The sequence below is a fragment of the Myotis daubentonii genome, chromosome 19 (assembly GCF_963259705.1).
Source record: "Myotis daubentonii chromosome 19, mMyoDau2.1, whole genome shotgun sequence".
NCBI classification, from domain to species: domain Eukaryota; kingdom Metazoa; phylum Chordata; class Mammalia; order Chiroptera; family Vespertilionidae; genus Myotis; species Myotis daubentonii.
The window spans coordinates 7425028-7448905 of record NC_081858.1 but is presented as its reverse complement, the minus strand read 5'-3'; the positions used below and the strand labels follow the sequence as shown (position 1 = coordinate 7448905).

The 23878-nt window shown below is 59.1% G+C and overlaps 1 protein-coding gene across 2 annotated transcripts in view; it reads right to left on the bottom strand.

The window, feature by feature from the left end:
- Positions 1–266: 266 nt before the first annotated feature.
- The window catches only part of TESC (tescalcin), a 47511-nt gene continuing 23899 nt past the window's right edge, over positions 267–23878 (bottom strand). For both annotated transcript variants that reach the window (XM_059676682.1, XM_059676683.1), the window contains exons 2-8: positions 17768–17837; positions 9284–9364; positions 6933–7072; positions 5795–5856; positions 5593–5700; positions 2264–2311; positions 267–512 (exon numbers count right to left, since the gene is read on the bottom strand). In XM_059676682.1, coding sequence (XP_059532665.1) covers positions 435–512; positions 2264–2311; positions 5593–5700; positions 5795–5856; positions 6933–7072; positions 9284–9364; positions 17768–17837 — 587 coding nt within the window. In that variant the 3' untranslated portion in view covers positions 267–434. The remainder of the gene's footprint in view (positions 513–2263; positions 2312–5592; positions 5701–5794; positions 5857–6932; positions 7073–9283; positions 9365–17767; positions 17838–23878) is intronic.

Sequence of the window (23878 nt, the reverse complement as noted above, 5' to 3'; positions counted from 1 at the left end):
TGCGGCCGCACAGGCTCCAAATGTGCGGCCACGACGCTGAGGAAGCCCACAGCCAAGTCCCCAGTCCCGGGAGCAAGGAGCTGCCTCCTGACTTAATTCCCAGCACTTCTGCAGGGAAAACAGCAGACACATTACCAAAATGAACCCAACAAGGAGAAAAATCCCCTTGACCCAGCCTTCGACCATGACTCAGCTGCTTGCGCCTCCATCTCCGCTGTGCCAGCCAATGGCTGGCCACTCGTGTGGGCAAGGGACAGACAGGAGCCTTGTTCATTAACAAACCCTGTTCCTTTTTTATTGGAGATAAAAACAGTAAAGTCCCACACACCGTGCCCTGTCCTGGGGGCGGGATGAGCTGCGGGGCGCAGGCCCCTGCCCGGCTGCTCAGGCCTCGGGGGCTGCCCGCTGCGAAGTGCGGTCTCCGCGGGGAGCGCTCAGTGGCAGAGGGCCATGGTCTCCATGTTAAGGAAGCGGACGTGCATCTTGGTCTCGATGTCGATTCCCTGCCAGATCTGAAATGCACGGAGCAGCATGAGGGCCTCACACCGACCCAGGCAAGTCCTGAACCATCCCCCCACCCCACCTCCCTCTGCGGGCATCAGAGACGTGCCCGCGGGACAGCCAGCTGAGCCACCACAGGGAGCTGCCGCTCTGCTGGGGAGCTGCCTCTGGTGTCACCGCAGGTGGTGACTGAGTCCCAAACCCACACTCCGATCCTCCGCCGCCCCAGGTTCTGAGTCCCCAGTAAAATGCCAAGACCACCCCCGTCCCCCACGGCACAGAAGACTGGGGTGTGGGGTGTCGAGTCATCAGAAGCGTTTTATAAACTTTAGGGCTCTGCAGTTGTGAGGTTTCAGTAAGCCTTCTTCATTAAAAGGTGACAACAGTCTGGTCTTTATAACCGTCCATGTTCTACACAGACAAGCTCAAAGGAAACGTCATTTCCACCCAAAGACCAGGGCCCTGGCCACAAACCTGGTGCTGGAGACGCTGTCCCAGGGCGGCCTGGCCGGGCTCTGCCAGACCCTACCCCCCCCCCCCCAAGAGTCCCACACCAGCTGGGTGCTCACCAGCTCCTCAGCCACACAGCCCCCCCCTCCCCCCGCTCCCCCAAGAGGGCCCCAAACGGAGCGAGGGCGGGAGGGATGTGGTGGGCGGTGACTTCTCATGGGCTCCCTGCTTATGTAAGAACCTCAAGCTGTCACCACAGCGTCTCCAGGGACAGCCGGGGGCTGGAAACGGGGAAGCCAAAGCCACAGGGAGGCCTTGGCGCGTTTCTGGCCACTGTCACATGCACGATGCCACGTGCTTCCCGGGCCCTGCAGCTGCCCTGTGTGGGGTGAGGACCAGAGGAAACACCTGGGCCCACGGGAGGCTCTGGCCCTCGCTGGGTGAGCAGGACGTTCCCGGGAAAGTTACCTGGGCACCCGGACGGTTCCTGCTAAAGGCAGGTGGCAGTGGGGTCACCAAGGAAGCTGTGGAGCTCAGGGTGGGGAGGCGCTAGCCGAGCAGGAAAGGCCCACCCGGCTGGAGGCATGGCGGTGGCCAGCCTTCGGGGAGGAAGCTGGCTTCTCAGGCAAAAAGGAAGGTATCCCACCTTCGCCTGCCCAGCCCCGGCCGGTGCCCTGGGCCTCCTCGCAGCCTTTGGGCCAGGCATGGGCTGGTGACGGGCCAGGTCAGGACTGCAGACGGGAGCAGGGCCGGCCCCACTCCATGCACAGTCCCCCCGACTTCCTCAACTCCCAGAAAGGCCTTGGCAACCCCGATGCTGGGGTGCTTGGGGCCAAAGAGCCAGTCAGAGGGCGGGGGCCTCATCTCCCTGCAACGGGGTATCTCCTGCCAGAGCAGCGAGGGGCCCCAGCTCCCAACTGGGAGTCCTGTGTAGCAGGAAGGATGAGCAAGGCCTGAGTGTCCGCTAGGGGGAGCGGGGAGCCGCCCCAGGCGCAGGCGGGAAAGCCAGGGCAGAACCACACTCGGGTGGGCACAGACACCCCGAGCCCTGCTTCCCGCTGCGCACTGGCACGGCTTCTGAGAAGGGCGAGGGGCACTGTGCACCCTTTGTACCCTCCAAATGTCCTGGCGACGCGGGAATATTACTTTTCCAATAGAAAGCAAGTAGAACCAGTTTAAATTGTCTGAACGCCACGCCCAGGCTCGACCCTTTCCACGGAGATGCCAGTCTCCTGACCAGCTGGCTCCCCCTCAAGTCCCACCTCGGCCACACCCAGGACTCTCCCCCCACACCCCTCCCCCAGACACGCACCTTCAGGAAGTCGTCGAAGGTGATGCCCTCATACACCTGGTCAGGCTCCTGGGGACAGAGCACAGGCAGGGTGAGTGGCTTCCACAGGAAGCTCGGGGGGCTCTGCCCTTCCCCCCTGCTTGCACACATGCACGCGCACACACACACACACACACACACACACACACACACACACAATGGTTGGGCCTGTTTAGGTCAAGTCACAAGAGGGTCATTCTGCATTATTTGTCTCCGGCTCAAGGCCAGTCACCCTGAATCCGACGGCCCCTTCACTGGCTGGAGGGTGGGAGGGTAGGCGGTTGGGGACCCTGTGGACGAGGGTGGAAAAGGAGACGGGGTGGGCACAGAGGCACGGGCCCTCCTTCCCCACCCGGCCCCCTCTGCCAGGCCCCAGCACTTCCTGGCACACACTTCCTGGTCCTGCCTCAGCGCCCCAGCATCGATAAGAACCAGTTCTAGGCGGATCTGAGCCCAGGCCACTGGGGAAAGGAGCAGGGGGGCGAAGGGCTGGCCTGTGTGCCCAGTGAGTCACCATGATAGCGCCTGGCGGCGACCTCACCTGCCCCGTCACTGGCGGTGCTGGCCTCCCGCTGTGACCCTGCTGGGGGCACAGACGCCTCCTGCCCTTCCGCTGCTGCTCTCAGCTCTGGCTCAAGGGCCCCCAGACACCCCCCAGCCCCTGAGGGACAGGACAGCCCGGCCAGCATCCCAGATGCCCAGCCACACAAACGTCACTTGTCCACGGGACTGACCACCGTGCGGCCATTAGAAAAGGGCGACCTATACCCGCCGACAGGGAAACGGCGCCAAGGCACGTACACAATGGAGCAGACCACAAGCAGGAGCAGCAGGGTGTCTGCGGACCCTCTGCCCAGCTCAGCGGCCCCCTGCTGCCACGTGGGGGCGGCACAGAGAGAAGCCGGGCAGTCAACTCCGCAGAGGGACGCAGAAAGCCGGCCAGCAGGGGGCATGGCGTGGACCTGCCTTGTTCCCTCGGCGAGCAGGACGGGCTGGAGGGAGAAGGCCAAGGAAAGAGATTCTCCCGGGACCTCCCTGGAGGCCGTCCCGTGTCTTTAAGGAAGTCTGCAACGTGCCAGGCACTGCCCGGAGCGCTCACCACGGCTGTTCCGCCAACACTGACTGTGCAGCCTCCCAGCAGCCTCCCAGGCAGGCCTGCCCGCACCCCTTAGAGGGAAGGCCCCGGGCAGGGGCCAGGCCGCTAGTCCCGCGGACAGGGCTCTCCCTCTGGTTTCTTCATGGCACTTGGTATACATTTTTTAAAATGTTATAAATGCAACCAGTTATAAATGTTATAAATGGGCCCAGCGAGAAGTGGCTGTCCTGTCCCTGCGGGCAAGCCCAGTGCCCGGGGCAGCGAGGAGAGCCAAGTACAGACAAGGCCCCCCTGGCCCGGGCCCGGGGCTGCAGGGCACCCTTGGAAGGAAGGAGAGAGAGGGGCTCGGAGAAACACCCCAGGCCGAGCCCCCAGCCAAGCAGCGCCCCTCTGGAGCCACAAGAAGCCTCTCCAGAGAGAGCGCTCCAGAACGAAGCCGTTGCCGTCAGTGACAGGCCTTGACGTCCATTAAAGGGCGCTGGATCCTCAGTGTGGGTGGCGGCATGGCCACCCTCAGAGGCCGGCGGCTCGTCTGCTTCTCCGGCCCACGCCGCCACGAAAATGTGACGAGCACACGGAGGATCCTAAGTAGACGGCGCTCGGGACACGGCCGGGAGGCCGCGGCTCCACGTGCCCGCCTCGGAGGTTGTGCGGGTTGGTGCCCGTCAGCAGCTGCGAGCCGCCACGTTTACTGCAGCCAGTGGAGAAAGCTCGCCAGCTGGGGCCGGAGGCCGGGAGCGGCTTACAGGCGGCGCGTGTGGTTACATCACATGGGAATCGGGCCGACAGCCGGTGGGCATCCCTGCGCTCCCCGCCGAGGTCACCAGCCTCTGTGGCAGTTAAGTTGCTGAGTGGGGTGGTTTCTCGGAAGCCAGCGCCTGCCCTGCGCCCAAGCAGCAGGCAGATACAGTACAGGCCAATAAATCCCCCAGCCCCACCCCCGGAGCCGGCCTGGCCTGCTGTGGCCCCTGGGCTCGGGCTTGGGGCACAAACAGCAGATCCAGCAGGAAAACAGCGCCCCCTCCACCCACCCCCCCACACACGCGCACACACACACGGGCACGCACACACGCGCACACACAGGCTGTGAACCCTCAGCCACAGGCGTGCACAGCGGAGCTGACATAAACACAGGAGCAGGGCGGGGACGGCCCAGCGGGACCCCGACACCCAGGAAACAGAGTCCATGGACACGGCCTCGCGCCTGCCATGAGGTCCCCGGGGCTTGAGCCACAGGGTCAGGCTGGCCCGCCGGCCCCAGGCCCCCCCCCCCACCCCCCCGAGTGAGCCTGCTAAGCACAGCCAAGATCATGGCCCCAAATTCCGGGAGCTCCGTGTCCCTGAGCCTCTGTCCCCACCAGTAAAAACGAGGCTAAGAATCAATACAACGGCGTATGCGAAGGGCCTCGCACAGTGGCCGCACATGCTGTGGGCGCCCTCGGAGAGGGGCCTCCACACCCAGGCAGCAGCGTGAACGCGGGCAGTGGCCGTTCCTACGGGCACATGCGGTGACAGTGTCACTGAGCATGTATCCCTGTGGCCCTCAGATCCACTGGCTCTTCCCTGGGGACGATTCCTCCCCTCTCCCCACAGCACCACTCCCCAAGGGCATTGGGCAACGTCTGGAGACATTTTGGTTGTCATAACTGGGAAGGTGCGGCTGGCACCCGAGTGCGTGGAGGCCCAGGAGACCGCCGCCCGGGCTACGTGTCAAACGCGGGGTGGGGAGCCGGCTCCAACCCGCCCAGCTCATCACAGGCTGACCTGCAGCCCTGAGAAGTGGCCCGGCCTGGCTACACCAGTGTGACCCGGCCAAGCTCAGGTGTCTCCTGCTCTGTGCTCGTGCCCGTGGGTCCTCCCCGACCCCACTCTGCCCGCCCTGCCTGAGCAATGGAGGCCTGCCCACCCCCCCCCCCGCTCCCCGCCCACCTGCAGCCGCAAGCTCTGAAGGCAGGGCCCTCTCCTACGTTTCAGGTACCCCCCCGCCCCCCCCCCAGCTCCTCAGGGCCCCAGACCAGACCAGGTGGCCCAAGAGGGCTCCCTGTGAGCCCTGCCTCAGGGCCTCAAATCCCCTCCGAGCCACGCAGGCAGACACAGTAAAGCGAGCCTGCTCCGCACCACCCCGCCCTGCCACGGTGCCAGGTGCTGCCGGTCACTCCAGAGGCTACCAGCTGGTCCGCAGGCCCCACAGCCGCAGCCCTGGCAGATCACTCACCATCTGCCCCATGCAGACGCTGGCCGCCTCCATCATGGCCCCGTCGGCGATGGAGCGGGCCGAGTCCTTCTCGATGTGCGGGTTCCCGGAGAGCAGCTCCTCCACCACCTGCCGGCGGGCAGAGACGTGACCCAGGGCCTCCGTGCCCGCTGGGCGGGAGGCGCCAGGAGCCCTGGCCGGGCGGGCGAGGAGCATACTTTACATTTCGATATTCCTCCAGGGTGATGCGGCCGTCGCTGTCCGAGTCATACATGTGGAACAGAACTGGGGCAGCAGTGGGGAGGCTCAGTCAGGGAGGCGGAGGGAGCCCGGGGCCCTGCCCCCTCATCTTCCCAGCTCCTCACCTGCCTCACACTGAGCAAAAGACCCCCACAGTGAAGCCTCAATGCCAGAGCCATAGGGGTCAAGGGCAAAGGCCAGGGGGCAAACTGGCCACTTCCTAGTGGGTGACCTTGGGCAGGTGACCCAACCTCTCTGAGCCTCAGTTTCCCCATCTATGACATGGGAATAGCAAACGTCTCCCTCATGGTGCTGCCAGGGCTCGATGAGCGACAGCAGGCGGTTAGGGCCCAGGACTGCCTGGCACACGCACGTGGGTGATGTGGCAGCATCGTTGGCATGGAGACAAAGCAGTGTTAGCTCATGGCTCTGTCCCTGGCAGGTCCCAGGCTGGGGCCCTGGCTGACGAAAGCTTCCCGCTGTGGGCATGAGGGGCGTTAGCGCCTCCTCCTGGTGACATCCACTCGTTCCTTTGCTGCCACCACTGGCGCCCACAGCCACAGAGGCAGCGGCTGAGAGGCACCTCGGCCTCAGCCCTCGGGGCTCGGCCCCAGCGAGCCCCAAGCTCAGGAGTCCTTTGCCGGCATCTGTCCAGCGCTGGCCAGGGCCCCGGTCAAACACCCTCTCCCCTCGTCCTCACGCTCCCCATGAGGCTCAGACGGGCAGCTGAAGCTCATGGAAGTTAAGGTGCTTGCCCTCGGCCACCCTGTCAGGGCCGGGGAACCAGGGGTTTGGACCCGGGTTCATCGATTTCACGGCCGTGTCATCCCATCAGCCTCCGAGCCAGCCTGGGCGCACAGATCCCCACGTGCAGGCCAAGGTCCCACGGCCGCCCGGGGGAAGGGCCAGAGGGAACCAGGTCTGTCTGAGCCCAGGGCCTTGCTTTCGCATCACCGACAACCCCTTCTATTCCCGGGACGGCCGCGGCTGAGGGTGCTCACGGGGAGGCCGCCACGGGGCCATTTCGGAGGTGGGAGAGCCACTCTGTGATGGGGTCATCCCCCCCCCATGCTTGTCACCCCCCCCCCACCCCGCCCACGCAGAACGGGGAGGGTGCGCACATCGCAGCTTCTCTTTCCGGCACAGCTGCACCTGCTCCTCGTCCATGGTGATGTCGATGGGCTGGAAGTAGGCCATGATGGTGAGGAAGTCCTCAAAGTTGATCTCGTCGGCCAGGCCACTGGGCCCCTTGCGCAGGTTCCTGCAGGGGTGGCAAGGCAGGTTGGAAAGGAGTTGAGAACTCCCCACAGCGCAGAGAACTCAGCCCTTGGGGACACGTACTTTGCCCTCCGGGGCCGTCCGAGCTTGCGTTCTGTTTCCCAACAACCTGCTCGGGGGCCCAGGGCCTGGGAGGCTCAGCACGGCCCCAGGAGGTCCTCGGAGACCTGGCGCCCGGGCCTGGGACGCAGGGCGGCCTGGCTGTGCTGCGGGCACACAGGTGGGACTCGCACTGGGGGAACCGAGGCTCCGGGCAGTGCAGCAGCTCACCCGGTCCATCTGACACTTTCCTTGGCATCGGGGGTGGCACTGCAGCCCGGGGCCGCCGTGTTTGCGCAGCTCAGGGACCCAGGAGGGTCTTCATGTTTTGAAATGGTGGAAAGAATGTTTGGGGGCAAAACCCAAAAGGATGGCATTTCATGACAAGTGAAAATTACATGAAATTCACATTTCAGTGTCCGCAAATACAGTGTTACTGGCTCACAGCCACGCCCGTTCCTTCACTGTCGCTGTGGCTGCGTTCAGGCTACCGGGGGCTGGGGAGCAGCTGGGACAGACCCGGGCCGGCCGCCGGGCCTGCAGTGCCTGTTCTTTGGCAGCGTCCCAGCAGCCCAGGCAGCGCTAGGAGCCTGTCACTCCCAGGGCAGGTCACGTGGCTCCAGGTGCTTTAGTGAATCCGGGCAGTTTGCCGTCCCTGTCTGTGTGCCCTCCTGAGGGGCAAGAAAGGGCACTGCCCGGGCGGGGCTCAGGGAGCACACAGCAGGTGTGGTCACGGCCACCAGGCGGGTCCCGGTGACAACAGCTCTGGAGAGGCCTCCGCCAGGGACCCCAGCGGCCACAGTCTGGCGGCCCCGGAGGGAGGGGCCCTCAGAATGGCAGGCGGGGGTCCCGCCCTTACTGTGCATCCCAGCAAAGGGCCACTTTCCAGCTGGCCTGGGACAACTAGCTGTCGAAGGCAGTGCTTCGAATTCACTGGGCCTTTGCACGAGCAGTTATCCTGCGTTGTCTTCTCTCCCGCGTTGCCTGGTGAACTCTCGGTCGCTCTCTCCTCAGGTCTTGCCCCATGAGCCCTGGAGGGAGGACTCCCTACTCCCCCTGTGAGCAGGCGAGGCTCCGAGGGGCTCAGCATCTTGCTCGGGCCTCGCAGCCCCCGTCCAACCAGAGCTGAGCCGTCCAGGCTCACGCTACTTGGAATGGGCCAGGGAAGTCCTGATGGCCCAATCCCTTCCTTCCTCTTTCTGCTGGTTCTTCCTGTGTCAGCGATCTCTGCGGACAGAGGGGTCAGGCCTGGAGCTCACACCCCAGGAGCCTCCATCCAGGCATGTGAGTCTTTCAACGCCAACAACACGGCATTTGGCGGAGGAGCTCTGGCCGGAGCCTCAGCTCTGGGACTCAGGCAGCCAAGTGCACCATCTCCCTGAAGCTCAGTTTTGCCGTCTGTAGTCCAGAGCAACAAGCAGGATAGCCCTTAGCGCTTTAGCGCATCATCTCTGCTCCCTCTCAGCGACCCCGCAAGGCAGAGGCTGTGATTACCTCCATTTAACAGATGAGAAAACTGAGGCAGCCTCCCGAGTGGCCCCCAAGGATCCCACGCCCCTGTTCAGTCCCTTTTCCAAGTGTGCGGTGACCTGTGCCTTGAGAGGTGGGGTTACCAAAACTGGTGGCTTCTATCGGGGTGCCTAGTCAGTCCCCCTCCTTGTCATGGGGACATCTCAGCGGGGGGAGCCAGCAGCTGCCACGTGTGAGTAGCCCTGTGGAGAGGTCCTGAGAGGCCGCCTGCCAACAGGGAGCTCAGGAACACAGCCTCCCCAGTCGAGCCTTCAGATGACTGTAGCCCCAGCGGACCCTGAACCCGAGGACTCAGCTTGTTTGCACCCAGATGCCTGATCCACACAAACGGTGAGAGCATAAATACTCATTGTTTTAAATTGCTAAGTGTTGGGGTAATTTGTTACACAGCCAAAGCTGACTGATACGGAGGCCTAGAGGGACTGAGTGAGCCACCCAACGTACCCAGCTACGACCCCAGAACGGTGTGACCCAAACCTGTGCTCACAGCTCCTACCCAAACAGCTCTCTCCTCTTCCCTGCGCCAGCTCAAGGGCTGTTCTGAGCACCGAGGGCTGTGAGACGTTAGTTACAGGGGCAAACTGCTCCCCGAGGACGCAGCCCCCCTACGCGGGACAAGGCCCACCGGTTATCGAAGAAGGCACGGATGATTTTGGATCGGATCGGGTTGAGCTCCAGGTCAGGGACGTTGTTGAAGTGCTCCTTGCTGGTTCCGGAAGGACGAGCACCAGGAAGGAGAGAAAAGAAAACAGATGTCATAACACTTCACCATGTACCAGGCTGTATTTTTTTAAAATCCTCTACTGATTCTAGAGAGAGAGGAAGAGAAACAAAACATCGATGTGAGAGAGAAACATCAACTGGTTGCTTCCCGTATGTGCCCCAACTGGGGATCGAACCCGAAATGCGTTTGATGTACGGGACGAGGCTCCAACCGACGGAGACACTGGGCCAGGGCCAGGCTGTCCCTTTCATCCTGAGAGGGGCCCATGAGAGCAGGTCAGAGCAGGACAGCGTACGGCACTGACCCAACCCTGGACTGGCAGGAACGGGGTCTGGAGGCTCAGGGAGGCTTTGGGGAATCCACTAAGTGTGCCGGACATTCCCCTCCAGAAAGTTAAAGGGAGACAAGGATGGCACCCATTCGGGGCGGTCAGAGACCACTTGGCCCGTCACATCCCCGGGTGGGGGACCCGCTCCGGCCACTGTGGCGTCGCACGGCGGGAAGCTGGCCTGGAGACGTGGCAAACAGTCCGGCCGGTCCAAAGGCGTGAGCTGTAAAGCTACCGCCTGACCCAGCGATTCGCTCGTAGGTGTGTACCCAGGAGAAATGACACATGCAGACGTGAGAAGGTGCACGGAGCGGAAACACCCTACATGTCCAAGTGATAACTGGATAAACAAAATGGGGTCTCCCCACAGGGGAATATTATTCAGCCACAAAAAATAAATGAACTCTGGATGCATCCTGCAGCACAGATGAACCTTGAACGCATGATGCTGAAGAAACCAGACCTAAAAGGCCACACAGGGTCTGATTTCATTTATGTAAAATGTCCAGCGTAGGCAAACCACAGGCACGGGAAGGAGAGGCGTGGCTTCGGGGCTGAGGGGGCTGGAGCCAGGGGCGTGATGGCTGAGGATACGGGTTTCTTCGGCGGAACAGAATGTCTAAAACATGACTGGTGCTTGCTGTGCAACAGCTCTGGGAACAGACTGAAGCCAGTGACTTGTACGTTTTACTATGTGAGCAGAAGGGTATATGGATTATATTTCAGTAAAAAAAAAAAAAAGATGCTGACGTGGGACAGAGGGTGACCATCAAAGGCAGCGGCCCCGTCGCTGGGCCCAGGCCCACTGGGCCCTCGAGGCTGTGGACTTGCGGGCACCGCGGTGAGGCTGTGGGAAGGTCCTCACCTCCCTGACCTTCCCACACAGCCCAGCCTTTGTTCTCGGAATCTGCTTCCTGCTCACCTTTCTCCCTGCTCAGCAACTGCAATGGGCAGTGGCATTGGAAGAGACCCGGGGCACAGGCGGGAATCCAGGGAACAGGGAGGCACGCCCGGCAGGAGGAAGAAACCACCTCTTCAAACAAGAAAGGCCAGGGAGCCACAGGCAGCCCACCCAGGACTGGGCCTGGAGGGCCGTGCTGGGAGGACGAACTGCCACGGACGCAGAGACTTAAACGCGGTTTCAGCTGCAAGTTTCCCTAAACACACGCTGGCCCCTCTGTGCAGAGAGAACTGGCCCCAGACCTGGACAGCCTCTGCTCGCTGCCCGTGCCCGTTCCTGTGCCCTCCTGGCGCTCCCAGCTTGGCCCTAAGAGCCCAGCCCAGACCCTGAGGCTGTAGCCAGTCCCGGAGGGCGGAGCCTAGTCCCAAAGGGCCAACCCCAGGAGCCCAGCTCGCCCCTAAGCAAGCCCCCCACAGGCCCCTGGGAGCCAGCCTCAGTGTGTCCCCGTGACTTCCACGGGCACCTCCCCCTGGAGAGTCAGCAGCCCTTTCAACCCCTGGCTCCCAGGCCAAGTGCGCTCACTGAAGGGTCCTTGCCTCTGAGGCCGTGGTTCTCAACCTTCCTAATGCCGTGACCCTTTAATACAGTTCCTCATGTTGTGGTGACCCCCAACCATAAAATTATTTTCATTGCTACTTCATAACTGTAATTTGGCTACTGTTATGAATCATAATGTAAATATCTGATATGCAGGATGTATTTAGGCGACCCCTGTGAAAGGGTCATTCGACCCCCAAAGGGGTCGTGACCCACAGGTTGAGAACCGCTGCTCTAAGGCAATTGTATGGAGACCCGGGCTTCCCCAGGACCCAGGTCAATTGGATTCTAATGGACTTAGCCCAGGATGGCCCCGCTAAGGCCTAAGAGCCCAACCTAGTCCCTCACAGCCAACGCGAGTTCACATGGAGGAGCCGCGCCTGGACTCCAACAGCTGGAGCCAGTCCCCAAGGGCGGAGCCCAGCCCTGAAGAGCCGAAATGTGCAAGCTGCAGGCTCTACGGGGCTGGGAGAAAGCCAGTGCCCACGCTGTGCACGCGGCCAGAGGGACCACCAGCAGCCCTGGTCACCATGAGATCCCATAAAGGGTCGTGGGGCCCTGGGGCTGACCAGAGAGGGAGGACAGGCAGCAGCGTCCTGGGAGGGGAGGGGAGGCGGAAGAGGAGTGAGGGAGGAACAACCCGCAGGGCCAGGCATCCCCCAGAGCCAAACTACACGTCTGGAAAAGAAAGTAACACAAGAGGCCTGCTCTCCTGACAGCAGAGGTGAGGCGGAGCCGGGATCAGCAGGGGCAGGACGATGTCTTGGAAGCCCAGCTGCCTTCGCTCCCTTCTCAGAGGTCGCTGCTGGGTCCACAGGCTGGCAGAACCTCCTCCTCCCTACAGGCACCTTCCTGACTCTTGGAGCCTCCATTTCCTCATCTGTGAATTGGGTGCAAAACTCGCACCTCCCATATCCGCGGGGGGCGGTCCAGGCTCCAGCTGGCCAGTCACCTGGTCTGGGGGGAGCCCCAGGCAGGTGTCAGAGCCCCGGATTTCTCATCTGAGAAATGGGATCGTGGGAATAACCAGGGAATATCGTGGGGCTAACGAGACGACTAAACAAGATAAAGGCACGTCAGGCGTAAAGCACACTGCCTGGCACTCAGTGAGCCCTCAACTTGAAATAATGACGATGACGACGACAGCAGCTAACCTCCTACATCCTCCCTAAGCGCCATCGTTATCCTACACGGTAGGAACTCATCTCCGTCTTAAAGGCGGGGAAACCGAGGCAGAGAGGTGAAGAAACTTCCTACCACGGCTAAGGATGGCACCGCGGACGCGGGCCGCACAGCCTGGCCGGAGCAGCCCTCTGAGAGCCCGCGGGGCTGTCTGGCTCTCGGGGACACTCCCAATTATTTGCCAACCTCTCTTTTCAACAAGTTGGACTCAGGCCTGTGCCCAGAACCTGGGAAAGGCTCACCACAGCTCCACGCCCAAAATGCTGGTTTCGGTCTTATTTCCCTCCCTCCCCACTGGCCCCCAGGTGCCCACTGGGCTGGTCGGACCGGCTGGGCTGATGGTATCTGAGCCGTGGGAACAGGCCCTGCCTCACCTGGGACAGGGCACTGCTCTGGGGCCAGAGCGTGACCAGGGTGTGTGTGTGTGGGGTGGCCCACGAGGCCTGCAGGGCACACGGCCTCCCGCCCCTCCAGGAGGGCTCCCACGGTGTCCGGCTGTGCTAAGTGCCGCCCCATTTCACAGGCAACGACAGGAGGCCCAGGCGGGGGCAGGACTGAGCCACAGCCACACGGCGGGTGGAAAGGCTGCGATGGGCTCTGACCGCCCCGTGCATTTCCTCACTCGCTACCTCCTCCGCCTGAGCGTTTTTACTTCAGAGAGAAAGAGCAGAGACCTGTATGGGGCCCTGCTCCCACCAGCCCGAGAGCCGCAACCAGGACCCAGGAAGAGGGCAAGTGTCTGGCCCACAGGGAAGGACACGATGAAACAAACCACGAGGACGGGCCGGGACCTTCCTTCCGCAGCCCGTGGTGTGGGCTGGTTTCCGGTGGCTTTGAGGCTCAGCTTAGCTCAGAGGCCAAGTTCTCTGCAGCTTTGGGTCTGGCTGCCCCCAGCCTCCCCAGACTTCCTGAGCCCCAGCTGAGGGTGCAGGAGGCCCAGATCCTCAGCCCGGACCCCCAGCCCCGCCATCAGATCCCCGCGCCCAGGGCCCCCAGCACTTTCCTCCTCCCGCCTCCCTGCACTCACTGCTCAGCCTCTGCCCTGCTCACGCTGGGCCACCAGATACTGGGGCCCCTGGGCCGTGGAGGAGGGACCGCATCTCATTAGCAAGTGTCCTCCCCCCCCCCCCCCCCCCGCCCGCCTAGGGCAGTGGCCAGCTCCTCCGAGCGCGCAGCCCGACCAGCAGAACCGCCCAGGCCCTGGAGCAGGCAGAGCCCCCGCCGGCCCAGACCCCTGCCTCACCCGCCTGTTAGCCCATCCTGGAGGGAGGGGGGGCAGCTTCTGCTTGAGGCGCTGGCCCGATGGCCCAGTGCTGGGGACCCCTGACGGCCCGGGCTCGCCCCGCCACACGCTGCGCACAGACTCGCAGACTCGCTGGCAGGGAAAGGCCACGCTCTTCCCACGCTTCCTCCTCTCCCGCCACTGCTGCGCCTGCCCCGCTGTCCCCCCAGCGCCCGGCAGAGTCTGACCTGGGAGTGACACCTGCCCCGGCACAGGCTTCCCAGGACGGACGGACAGACGGACGCAGACAGAAAGCTGTGTGCCGCAGGGAGCTGGTGGCGAGGGTGGCACCGGAGCAGAGACCCGGAGAAGGCGCGTCCTCCCGTTTGGGGGCCGCTGGCCCTGTGGCCGGCCTTCCTCACTGTCCTGGGAGGGGCGTGCTGTGGGCATGGGGGGCTGGCGGCCAGGGGCGCTGCTCAGCACCCTACAATGTGCATGACGCCCCCCCACAAGGCTGCCCAGCCCCAAGTGCTGGCGGGGGGGCCACTCCAGAAGGGGGACCGTGGCTGCTGCCCACGTGGCTGGAGCCAGAGGAGGCGGCGGAGGGGTGGGCCCATCGCACAGGGGCTGGGACAGGCAGCGGCCTGGGGGCTCGCACTTCATTTTCCCGGGAGGATGGACCGATGGGGCAGAGAAGCGCCATTTCAATAGGATCCCGCTCATTCCTGCGTGTCTGTGGGCGGGGCCGTCGGACAGAGCAGGGGTCCAGGGAGGAGGCCGCTGCCACCCCAGGAGGGCGGTGCAGGCAGCCTGACGGGGCCTGGGGGAGAGGCGCTGGCGGGGCAGGTACCTCTGAGATGGGGACGGGGTGGAGGGGCCGCTGCGGTGTCAGGGGTCCCGCGCAGGGGCAGGCGTGGGTGTGGGCGTCACCCTCGGGTGCCCAGGCTTTCACACCGGAAAGAAGCACCCACTCCCAGTCCTTGCGCCTGCCCTCCCGGCCCTGCCTCTCCGCCCACAGCCCCCTCCTCCACGCGGCTCCTCCCCAAGCTGCTCCCAGCTCCCCGCCCCCCCCAACCCCCCCCCCCACACACACACACACCGGCGGCTGTTTCCAGGGCAGCTTTACAAATGACTGCGGGGTTTTCTTTTTAAATAAATGTGCATCGTCCTAGCGCATCGTCCTAGCGCATCGTCCTAGCGCATCGTCCTAGCGCATCGTCCTAGCGCATCGTCCTAGCGGCGGCTTTAACGGGAAGGCTCGTTAACTCCTGGGATAGATCAGATCCTGACAGTGAAACAGCCGGGCGACCCAGGCCTGGCCTCACCCCGTGCGCATGGCGCTAGTTCTAAGAACCTGGTAAATGTCCAGCTACCTGACAGGTAAAAGCAGTGACTCGGTTAACCTGTGACCATGGCAGATGGAGCTCCTCACAGCCCGCTCTGCTGGGAGACCTAAGCTCGGGGCCTCCGTTTCTTAACCTGCAAAACGGGGTGATGATGTGGACTTCAGAGGGCTCCGGTGCCTGGCACAGTCAGCACTCCGCTGATGGCGCTGGGGCTCCCAGGGATGGGGTTCGCCCTGCGGGAACCTCTGACTCAGTGCAGCGGGCGGGGACGGCCACCAGGCGGGGAGGGTGCCGTGGGCTGTGCGGGGTGTGGGCCTGCTCAGTGCACACCACCCCCTGCCCCGGGCGCCTGGGCCTTTATCCCAGGAGCCACCCCCTTCGGTGGCCTCATGAGCCTAAAAGTATGCCTGTAACTCGCTCTATCTAATCGGCCTCCGGCCGCTCCGCCTGAATGCAGTACCCACTGCGGCTATTTCTGGATGTTGGGGAGCCTGCCAGGGCGCTACCAGGAAGTGAAAAGTCGCTGTTGAAGGCAGTCGCCGGTTAAAGGGCTCAAGGAAAGAGAAAAGTGCGAGAGGCCATGACTGCGTTCTCTTCGGGCCTGCGGCTACATCTCGCGGAGCGCCACTGCGGAGGGTCCTCCCAGGAGAGAGGGCGGCTCAGCAGGTGCTGCAGAAATGTCAGAGGACCCTTACTCCTCGCACCCACCAGGAGGCTCAGCACTCAGCCTTCCGCATTTAGATCTGGGGGTCCTGACGATCATTTGGGGGCCCTCTTAAGAAAAAGAATGCAACACGATGAACTTTTTAAAAATGAGGTGCTGGCTGTGTAAGGAACCGGGGGAGGGGCCCTGACATCCCAGCTCTAAAGGCCTCAGGGTCACCCCTGCCCCCCATGTCCTTACCTGACGCCCAGAGACTTATCCCACTAAACACGGGTAGGACACAAGTGGGTTAAAGTTAAAACCAATTTTGGCAGTTTTACCTTATTTGTTTTTTAAAGCTCTATTCAATTTATTAAAGTCACAAATTGCAAAGCCCGACTCTTCGTTAAACTTTTAAAAACGCAGCTTGCAGATCTTACCTGTCTGTGCACAAAGCCTGCAGGTTTGAACGGTCACCTTTAAGAGACCTTCTGCACTCGAGGTGTTCGAATATCCCCTGTGGGAGGGCACAGGGCACTGCTCCCCACACCCTCACAGACGGGGTGCCGGGGGCCACGCTCGGGGATCCCCAGCCAACGCCTTTCTCATGATCTGGAATGTCCCCACAGCCTGGCCAGCTTCCACCCAGTTTTCCAAACACTGAAGAGACGAATCCTCGCCCTGCCCCACCCCGGCACAACCCCGGGCCCCTGACAGCCTGTGGGTGTCCCAGGGACCAGAGAGGGTGAAGGCCTGGACTGAGGACACGCAGGAGACCTTGGCAGCGTGGGAACAGCTCTGGAGACCAGACCACAGCCCGCGGCTCGCTACTCGGTCCTTCTGCCCTGGGCAGACAGACGGGAAAGCCCAGGGAACCGAAAAGCTGCCCGTCTCCCCTCTCCGGACCCTGGAGGGGGGCGATCAGGAAAGGGCAGAGCAGTTCCGAGAGCCTGAGAGCCAGGGAGGGAGGAGGCCTCCTGCAGGCGGTTTGCACAAGACGCTGTGGTCAGCCCCCCTCCTTCCTGCAGGAGTGCAACCGACTCAGCGCCCAGCACAGACGGGACACGGCGCAGGGGCTGCGTGAGCTGCAGGCCCAGGACATTGAGGGTGGTGGTCCCAGAGGGCAGAGCAGGGAGGCCACTTCCTTACGCAAGATCTCAGCACTGGGTTCCAATCCCCGCTCCTCCACCCGAGGGGCCGCATGACCCAGGCCAGAGCACGGGCTCCTCGGCCGTCTGTGGTGTGTATGTGGGGGGGGGGGGGGGGCGGGGGGGTGCACACAGGACTGGCACAGGCTCCAGCTGGGCAGCACATGGACACGCTCACGTAACATCTGTGAGCAGTGCCCACGTCAGGGCCCCGGGACGTCCTTTAGCTGGGCCCACCCTCTGAGGGAAACACCATGGCCTGCTGCTGCGGCCCCTCACGGACCTCGTTCTAGGGACTCAACCACCACCCGAGTGAACGCACTCGCCCAGGGGGCGCGCCGGGCAAAGCCTGTCCATAAAAACGTCACCTGCCCGCTTCTGGAAGGGGAACTGGCCGCCACCTGCCACCTTTTTATTTTTAAAACATGTGTTTAATGATTCAGACAGAGAAAGGGAGAGGAGAGAAAGATAGAAACATCAATGATGCGAGAGAACCCTCCATCGGAATCCAACCGAGACCTCCTGGGTCATAGGTTGATGCTCAACCACTGAGCACACTGGCCGGGCCGTCACCGGCATCTTAACCAAAGTCAGCACTAACCGCCGGAGGGAGGGAGTCAGAGACGGGGCCTCTGACATCTGAGCCGTCCCGGCTGCACCCCGCAGCGGGCAGGACCGGCATTCACACATTCCACACATTTTACACGGCCTCCACGTGTGCCGTCGCCGGAGTCCGGCAGCTCGGTCCACCTGAGGAGGTCAGGTGAGGTGGGCGGCTGGCTAGCTCTGCACGCCCCCCACCACCACCGTCCGTCTTATCTTCACTCCAGTTAGAGGGTTCTCATCCGAAAGAAACAGGATGGCTCCTCCTCCCCTCAGGGAGGGCATCCCGTCCTGCAGGCGCCCGGAGAGTGAAAACAGCTGCCGCAGACAAGCACCCCTGGGGCATGGAGAGAAACTCCCTAGCTGCCGGGACCTGCCAGCGCCCCCCATCCCCGCCCCCAGCTGCCCGTCTCACCGAATGGTGGGCTGGTCTCCGCTCAGCTGCTTAAACCTCCGGCGGAGCTGCTCGATCTGGTCCGATGAGACTGCGAAGTAAGAGAAGGAAAGAAAATGAGACCGAAAGACACGGGGCTGCTGACCTCGGAGCCACCAGAGGGAGGCTGGGGCCACTGCCTCCCCCCTCCCCTCGTCCATTCATTCTCAGGCCACCTCCCCCCCTGCAAGCAGGTGAGGCAGCCAGGACAGGGCTTCCCACTCTTCCCGGTAACGCAGCTCAGGGTCCTTAGCTCTGACCCCGTAGCAATAATACAGCTGTTACTGCAGCTGCTGGGACAGGGCCCAGGCTCTCCCTCCTTCTCCCGGCCTCTGAGACCAGACCTCCGGCCGCTCTGAAGACGGCTCTTTCCCAGCTGAGAAAGGGGCTCAGTGTGGTCACATATGAAGAGAAATACATCAGACAAAGACAACTACCATTGCTTTCACTTAGATGCGGAGTCTTCAAAACAAAACACACAAACAAAACAGACTCACAGACTCATAGAGAACAGACTGAGGGTTGCCAGATAGGAGGGGAGCTGGGGGGCTGGTGAAAAAGGTGAAGGGATTAAATATAAATTTCCAGGTATAAAGACAGCCACGGGGAGGTGAGCACAGCACACGGAATATAGGCAATAATATTGTAATAACTACGTATGGTGTCAGACTTATCGAAGTGATCACTTTCTAAGTTACATTAATGTCTAACCACGATGCTGTAGACCTGAACCTAATATAATATTGAATGTCAACGGGATTAGCTATTTTTTCAATCCTTTTTTATGGCCAAGTAGTATTCCGTTGTGTACATGTACCACAGCTTTTTTATCCACTCATCTACTGGCGGGCACTTGGGCTGCTTCCAAGTCTTGGCGATTGTGAATACCTCTGCAATGAACATAAGGGTGCATATATTCTTCCAAATTAGTGTTCTGGGTTACTTCAGGTAAAATCCCAGAAGTGGAACTGCTGGGTCATTTTTAATTTATTGAGGAAACTCCATCCTGCTTTCCACAGTGGCTGCCCCCGTCTGCACTCCCACCAGCAGTGCACAAGCAGGCTCACTTGTCTCCACATCCTCGCCAGCACCTGTTTGTGGGTTTATTGATGATAGTCTGACAACTCACCCAAGTTCTTGCACATCTTGTTTGTTCGTGTTCCCTGCTGTATATTATTCCATGTTTGAAGAGAGGATGCTTTATCTATTCTGCTACTGCTGGGCGTTTGGACATTTTCCAGATTAGGGCTACTCAAATCATACAGCCACAAACATCCTGTATACATCTTCTGGTGAATGGAATTGTTCATTTCTGTTGGGTACAGACCTAGGAGCGGAATTGCTGGCCGATCAAGTATCCAAATGTTCTTTCTAACATACATGTGATATCAATGGCCACATTTACTCCAGAAAGGTGGCCGTTGCCCTCAGTGGTTACCTAACAAACCTTTCCAAGGATCAGTTTCTACATCTGTAACATGGGGATACAACCCCCTCCTAGGGTGTCCAGAGGAAGAGAGGCTAATGCGTGGAGATAGGCACCCAGAACAGAGCGGGCCCTTAGGACCAGCTGACAGTCCTAATGACTATTTTCTAGCAAACAGCAGCTCCTAGGAAGACTTGAGAATGCTGAGCTGTAGGTATTTTTTTTAATCCTCACCCGAGAAAAGTATTTTTATTGACTTTTAAAGAGAGAGGAAGGGAGAGGAGGAGAGAGAGAAGCATTGATGTGAGAGAGACACTGATTGGCTGCCTCCCATACATGCCCCCACTGGGCACTGAACACGCAACCTATGTATGTGCCCTGACTGGGAATCAAACCCACACCTTTTGGTGCACAGGATGACACTCCAACCAACTGAACCACTCAGCTAGCACGAGCTGAGCCAGGGGCCAACAAAAATGAACAGGACGTAGGGTCAGATGCCTCTTGAACAAGAGGAGAAAGGTGGTTAAGGGATGGGGAATGCTGAGCGGACGGTGGTGGGAGAGAGCCCATCTCCAGCTCACCCACTATTTGGGGAAGTTTTGCGTGTAGTCCCCAGGAACCAGACCTACAGGCTCGGAACACCTGGATATTCTGGTCAAACAGGCAATCTGTATAGCAATTAAGGGCAGGCTTTGGGTTGGGCAGACTTGGAACCAAGTCCCAGCTCCACCACTTAGCAATTGTGTACGTTTTCAAACTATAAGACAGAGGGAAAAGCAGCTTCTCGTTCACAGGGCAGCTCTCAGGCCGAAGCGAGAAGGTGCATGTACGTGTTTAATACTGTGTTTCATCACACAAGCACTCACGTGTGGCCAGAACCGTCATAAAGCCTGGAGCCTACAAGGCCGGCTTAGAGGTGGGTAAACAGGGCCCATCAGCCAAAAATGGTGATTTAAAAAAAGTAAATCTCCTGTACTGAGGTTTTCTAAATTTTAGGTTATTGGGGAAATCGAAATACATTGTCCACAGCAGCAGTTATTAAAATTTTCTTTCGTTTTCCTCCCCTTCCCTTGCCCTACCCACCATATTCCCTGTACGTTTCTCGCTACAAGTCTCCCAAGGAACTGCCAGCACCAGCCTGAATCACCTTCCCCCTCCCTAATCCTCTCTTAAAATACTAATTGAATTTATTGGGGTGACAGTGGTTAACAAAATTAGACAGGTTTCAGGTGCACAATTCTACAACACATCATCTGTACACGGTACTGTGAGTTCACCACCCCAAGTCAAGTCTCCATCCTTCACCATTTATCCCCCTGTACCTTCCTCCACGCTGCTGTCTGTGGCAGTCACCACACTGTTGTCTGTGTCCATGAGGGGTTTTTTTTTGTTTTTGCTCAATCCATCCATCCCCAGAGCTGTCAGCCTGTTCTCTATTATGAGTCTGTCACTGTTTTGCTTCTTAGTTCATTTTGTTCATTAGATTCCACATATAAACTGACTGGCTTATTTCACTTAGCATCAAGCTCTCCAGGTCATCCATGCTGTCACAAAGGGTAAGATTTCGTTCTTTCAGAGCAGGAATAAACAAAATAGAGTCTTTAAAAACCCAGTACAAAAAAATGAATGAAACCAAGAGCTGGTTCTTTGAAAAGATAAACAAGATTAAGAAACCTTTAACCAAACTCATCAAGAAAAAAAAGAGAGAGGACCCAAACAAAATCAGAAGTGAAAGAGAAATAACAACTGACACCAAAGAAATACAAAAGATTGTAAGAAAATATTACAGACAACGAGATGCTAACAAATTGGACAACGGGGACGAAATGGGTAAATTCCTAGAAACTCACAGTCTGCCAACACCAGGTCAGGAAGAATCAGAGAATCTGACCAGACAGATTACGAGTGAAACTGAAGTAATAATTCAAAAACGCCCAACAAACAAAAGTCCTGGACTGGATGGCTTCCCAGGTGGATATTACTAAACATTCAAAGAAGAACTAACACAAATTCTCCTCCAGCTATTCCAAAAACTTCAAGAGGAGGGAAGCCCCCAAGCTCATTTTATGAGGCCAGCACTATCCTAACCCCCAAATCAGATAAAGACACTGCAAAGAAAGAAAGTTATAGGCCAATATCCCTGATGAACATAAGGCACTAAAATCCTCAACAAAATATTAGGATACTAGATTCAGCAATACAATAAAAAGATCATACACCATGACCAAGTAGGATTTGTTCCGGGGATGAAAGGGCGGTACAATATCTGCAGATGAATAAACACGATACATCACACAAACAAAATGAAGGATGAAAACCACATGATCATATCAACAGATGCAGACAAAGCATTCAGCAAAATCTATCACCCATTTATGATAAAAACTCTCAGCAAAGTGGGAATAGAGGGAACATACCTCAACATAATTAAGGCCACATATGACAAACCCACAGCCAACATCATACTCAATGGGCAAAAACTAAAACCATTTCCCCTAAGAACAGGAACAAGACAGGGATGCGTGCTTTCACCACTCCTGTTCAACATAGTACTGGAAGTCCTAGTCATAGCAATCAGATAACAAGAAGAAATAAAAGCCATCCAAATTGGAAAGGCAGAAGTAAAACTGTTACAGATGACATGATACTGTCTATAGAGAATCCTAAAGAGTCCACCAAAAAAACTATTAGAGCTGATACATTAATTCAGTAAAGTAGCAGGACACAAAACAAATATCCAGAAATTAGTTGCATTTTTATATACCAACTAGAGGCCCAGTGCACAAAAATTTGTGCACTGGTTGGGGGGGGTGTCCCTCAGCCCCACTTGTGCCCTCTCACAGTCTGGGACCCCTCGGGAGATAACGACCTGCTGGCTTAGGCCCGCTCCCGGGTGGCAGAGGGCAGGCCCAATCCCTAGGTGCAGCCCCTGGTCGGGCTCAGAGCAGGGCCGATTGGGGAGTTGGGGCGCCACCCCCTGTCGTGCACAGAGCAGGGCGAATCGGGAGGTTGCAATGCCACCCCCAGTCACGCTCAGGGTAGAGCCGATTGGGGGTTGGGGCAACGGCCCCTGTCACACTCAAGGCAGGGTCGATGGGGAGGTTGTGGCGCCACCCCATCACGCACAGAGCAGGGCCGATCAGGGGGTTGGGACGCTGCCCCCTGTCACGCACAGAGCAGGGCCCATTAAGGGGGTTGGGCTCCGTACCCTGTCACGCATAGAGCAGGGCCGATCAGGGGGTTGGGGAGCTCCCCCCTCTCACGCACAGAGTAGGGCCGATAGGGGAGTTGTAGCCCCGGCCCCTGTCACACACAGAGCCGCAGGGTGATCAGGGGGTTTGGGTGCTACCCCCTGTCACACTGCTCCAGGGACCAGGAGGCCTCGTGGCTCCGCTGATCCCAGTGCTGGGAGGCCTCGCTGCTCCACTGATCCCAGTGCTGGGAGGCTCCGCTGATCCCAGGCCGGGAGGCCTTGCGGCTCGGCTGATCCCGGTGCTGGGAGGTATATTACCCTTTTACTATATAGGATAGAGGCCTGGTGCACGGGTGGGGGCCGGCTGGTTTGCCCTGAAGGGTGTCCCGGATCAGGTTGGGGGTCCTGCTTGGGTGCCTGGCCAGCCTGGATGAGGGGCTGATGGCTGTTTGCAGCTGGTCACACCCCCTTCAGGGTGGGAGTCCCCACTGGGGTGCCTGGACAGCCTGGATGAGGGGATGATGGCTGTTTGCAGCTGGTCACACCCCCTTCAGGGTGGGGGTCCCCACTGGGGCACCTGGCCAGCCTGGATGAGGGGATGATGGCTGTTTGCAGCTGGTTACACCCCCTTCAGGGTGGGGGTCCCCACTGGGGTGCCTGGCCAGTCTGGGTGAGGGGCTGAGGGCCGTTTTCAGGCTGGTGGGTGACTGAAGCTCCCAACCTCTCCTTTTTTTCTTTTTTCTTTTTTTTATTCTGGGATTTATTTACCTTCTATAGCTGTCACTGGAACTGAGAGCTGGCTTTAGCTCTGAGGCTTGGCTCCAGCTCTGAGACCTTGGCTGCTGATCTGGGTTTGTTTGGGTTCTATAATTGTAACACTGTTTCAGCTCCAGCTCTGAGATCCCGGCTGGCTGAAAGCAGGTTTCTGGGGATGGTTTAGCTTCTATAATTGCAACATTGTTTCTTAGACTGCAGCTCAGAGGCCAGCAGCGGCAGGCAGGGAACCTTGGCTTCCTCCATCACTGGAGCAAGCAAGCCTCCTGTTCACTTTAGCTGCCTGGCTGCCGGCTGCCATCTTAGTTGGCAGTTAACTTGCATATCTCGCTGATTAGCCAATGGGAAGGGTAGTGAAGTTATGGTTAATTACCATGTTTCTCTATTATTAGATAGGATAATGAACTATCAGAAAAAGAAAGTAAGAAAATAATCTCATTCACAATTGCTTCAAAAAGAATAAAATACCTAGAAATAAATTTAACCAAGGATATAAAAGATCTGTACTTGGAAAATTAAAAGACACTGAAGAAAGAAATTGAAGAAGATACAAGTGGAAGCATATACCCTATTCATGGGCAAGAAGAAGAAACATCATTAAAATGTCTATGCTACCGAAAGCAATCTGTAGATTCAATGCAATTCCTATCAAGATACCAATGACATATTGCACAGAACTAGAATAACTATTCAAAAA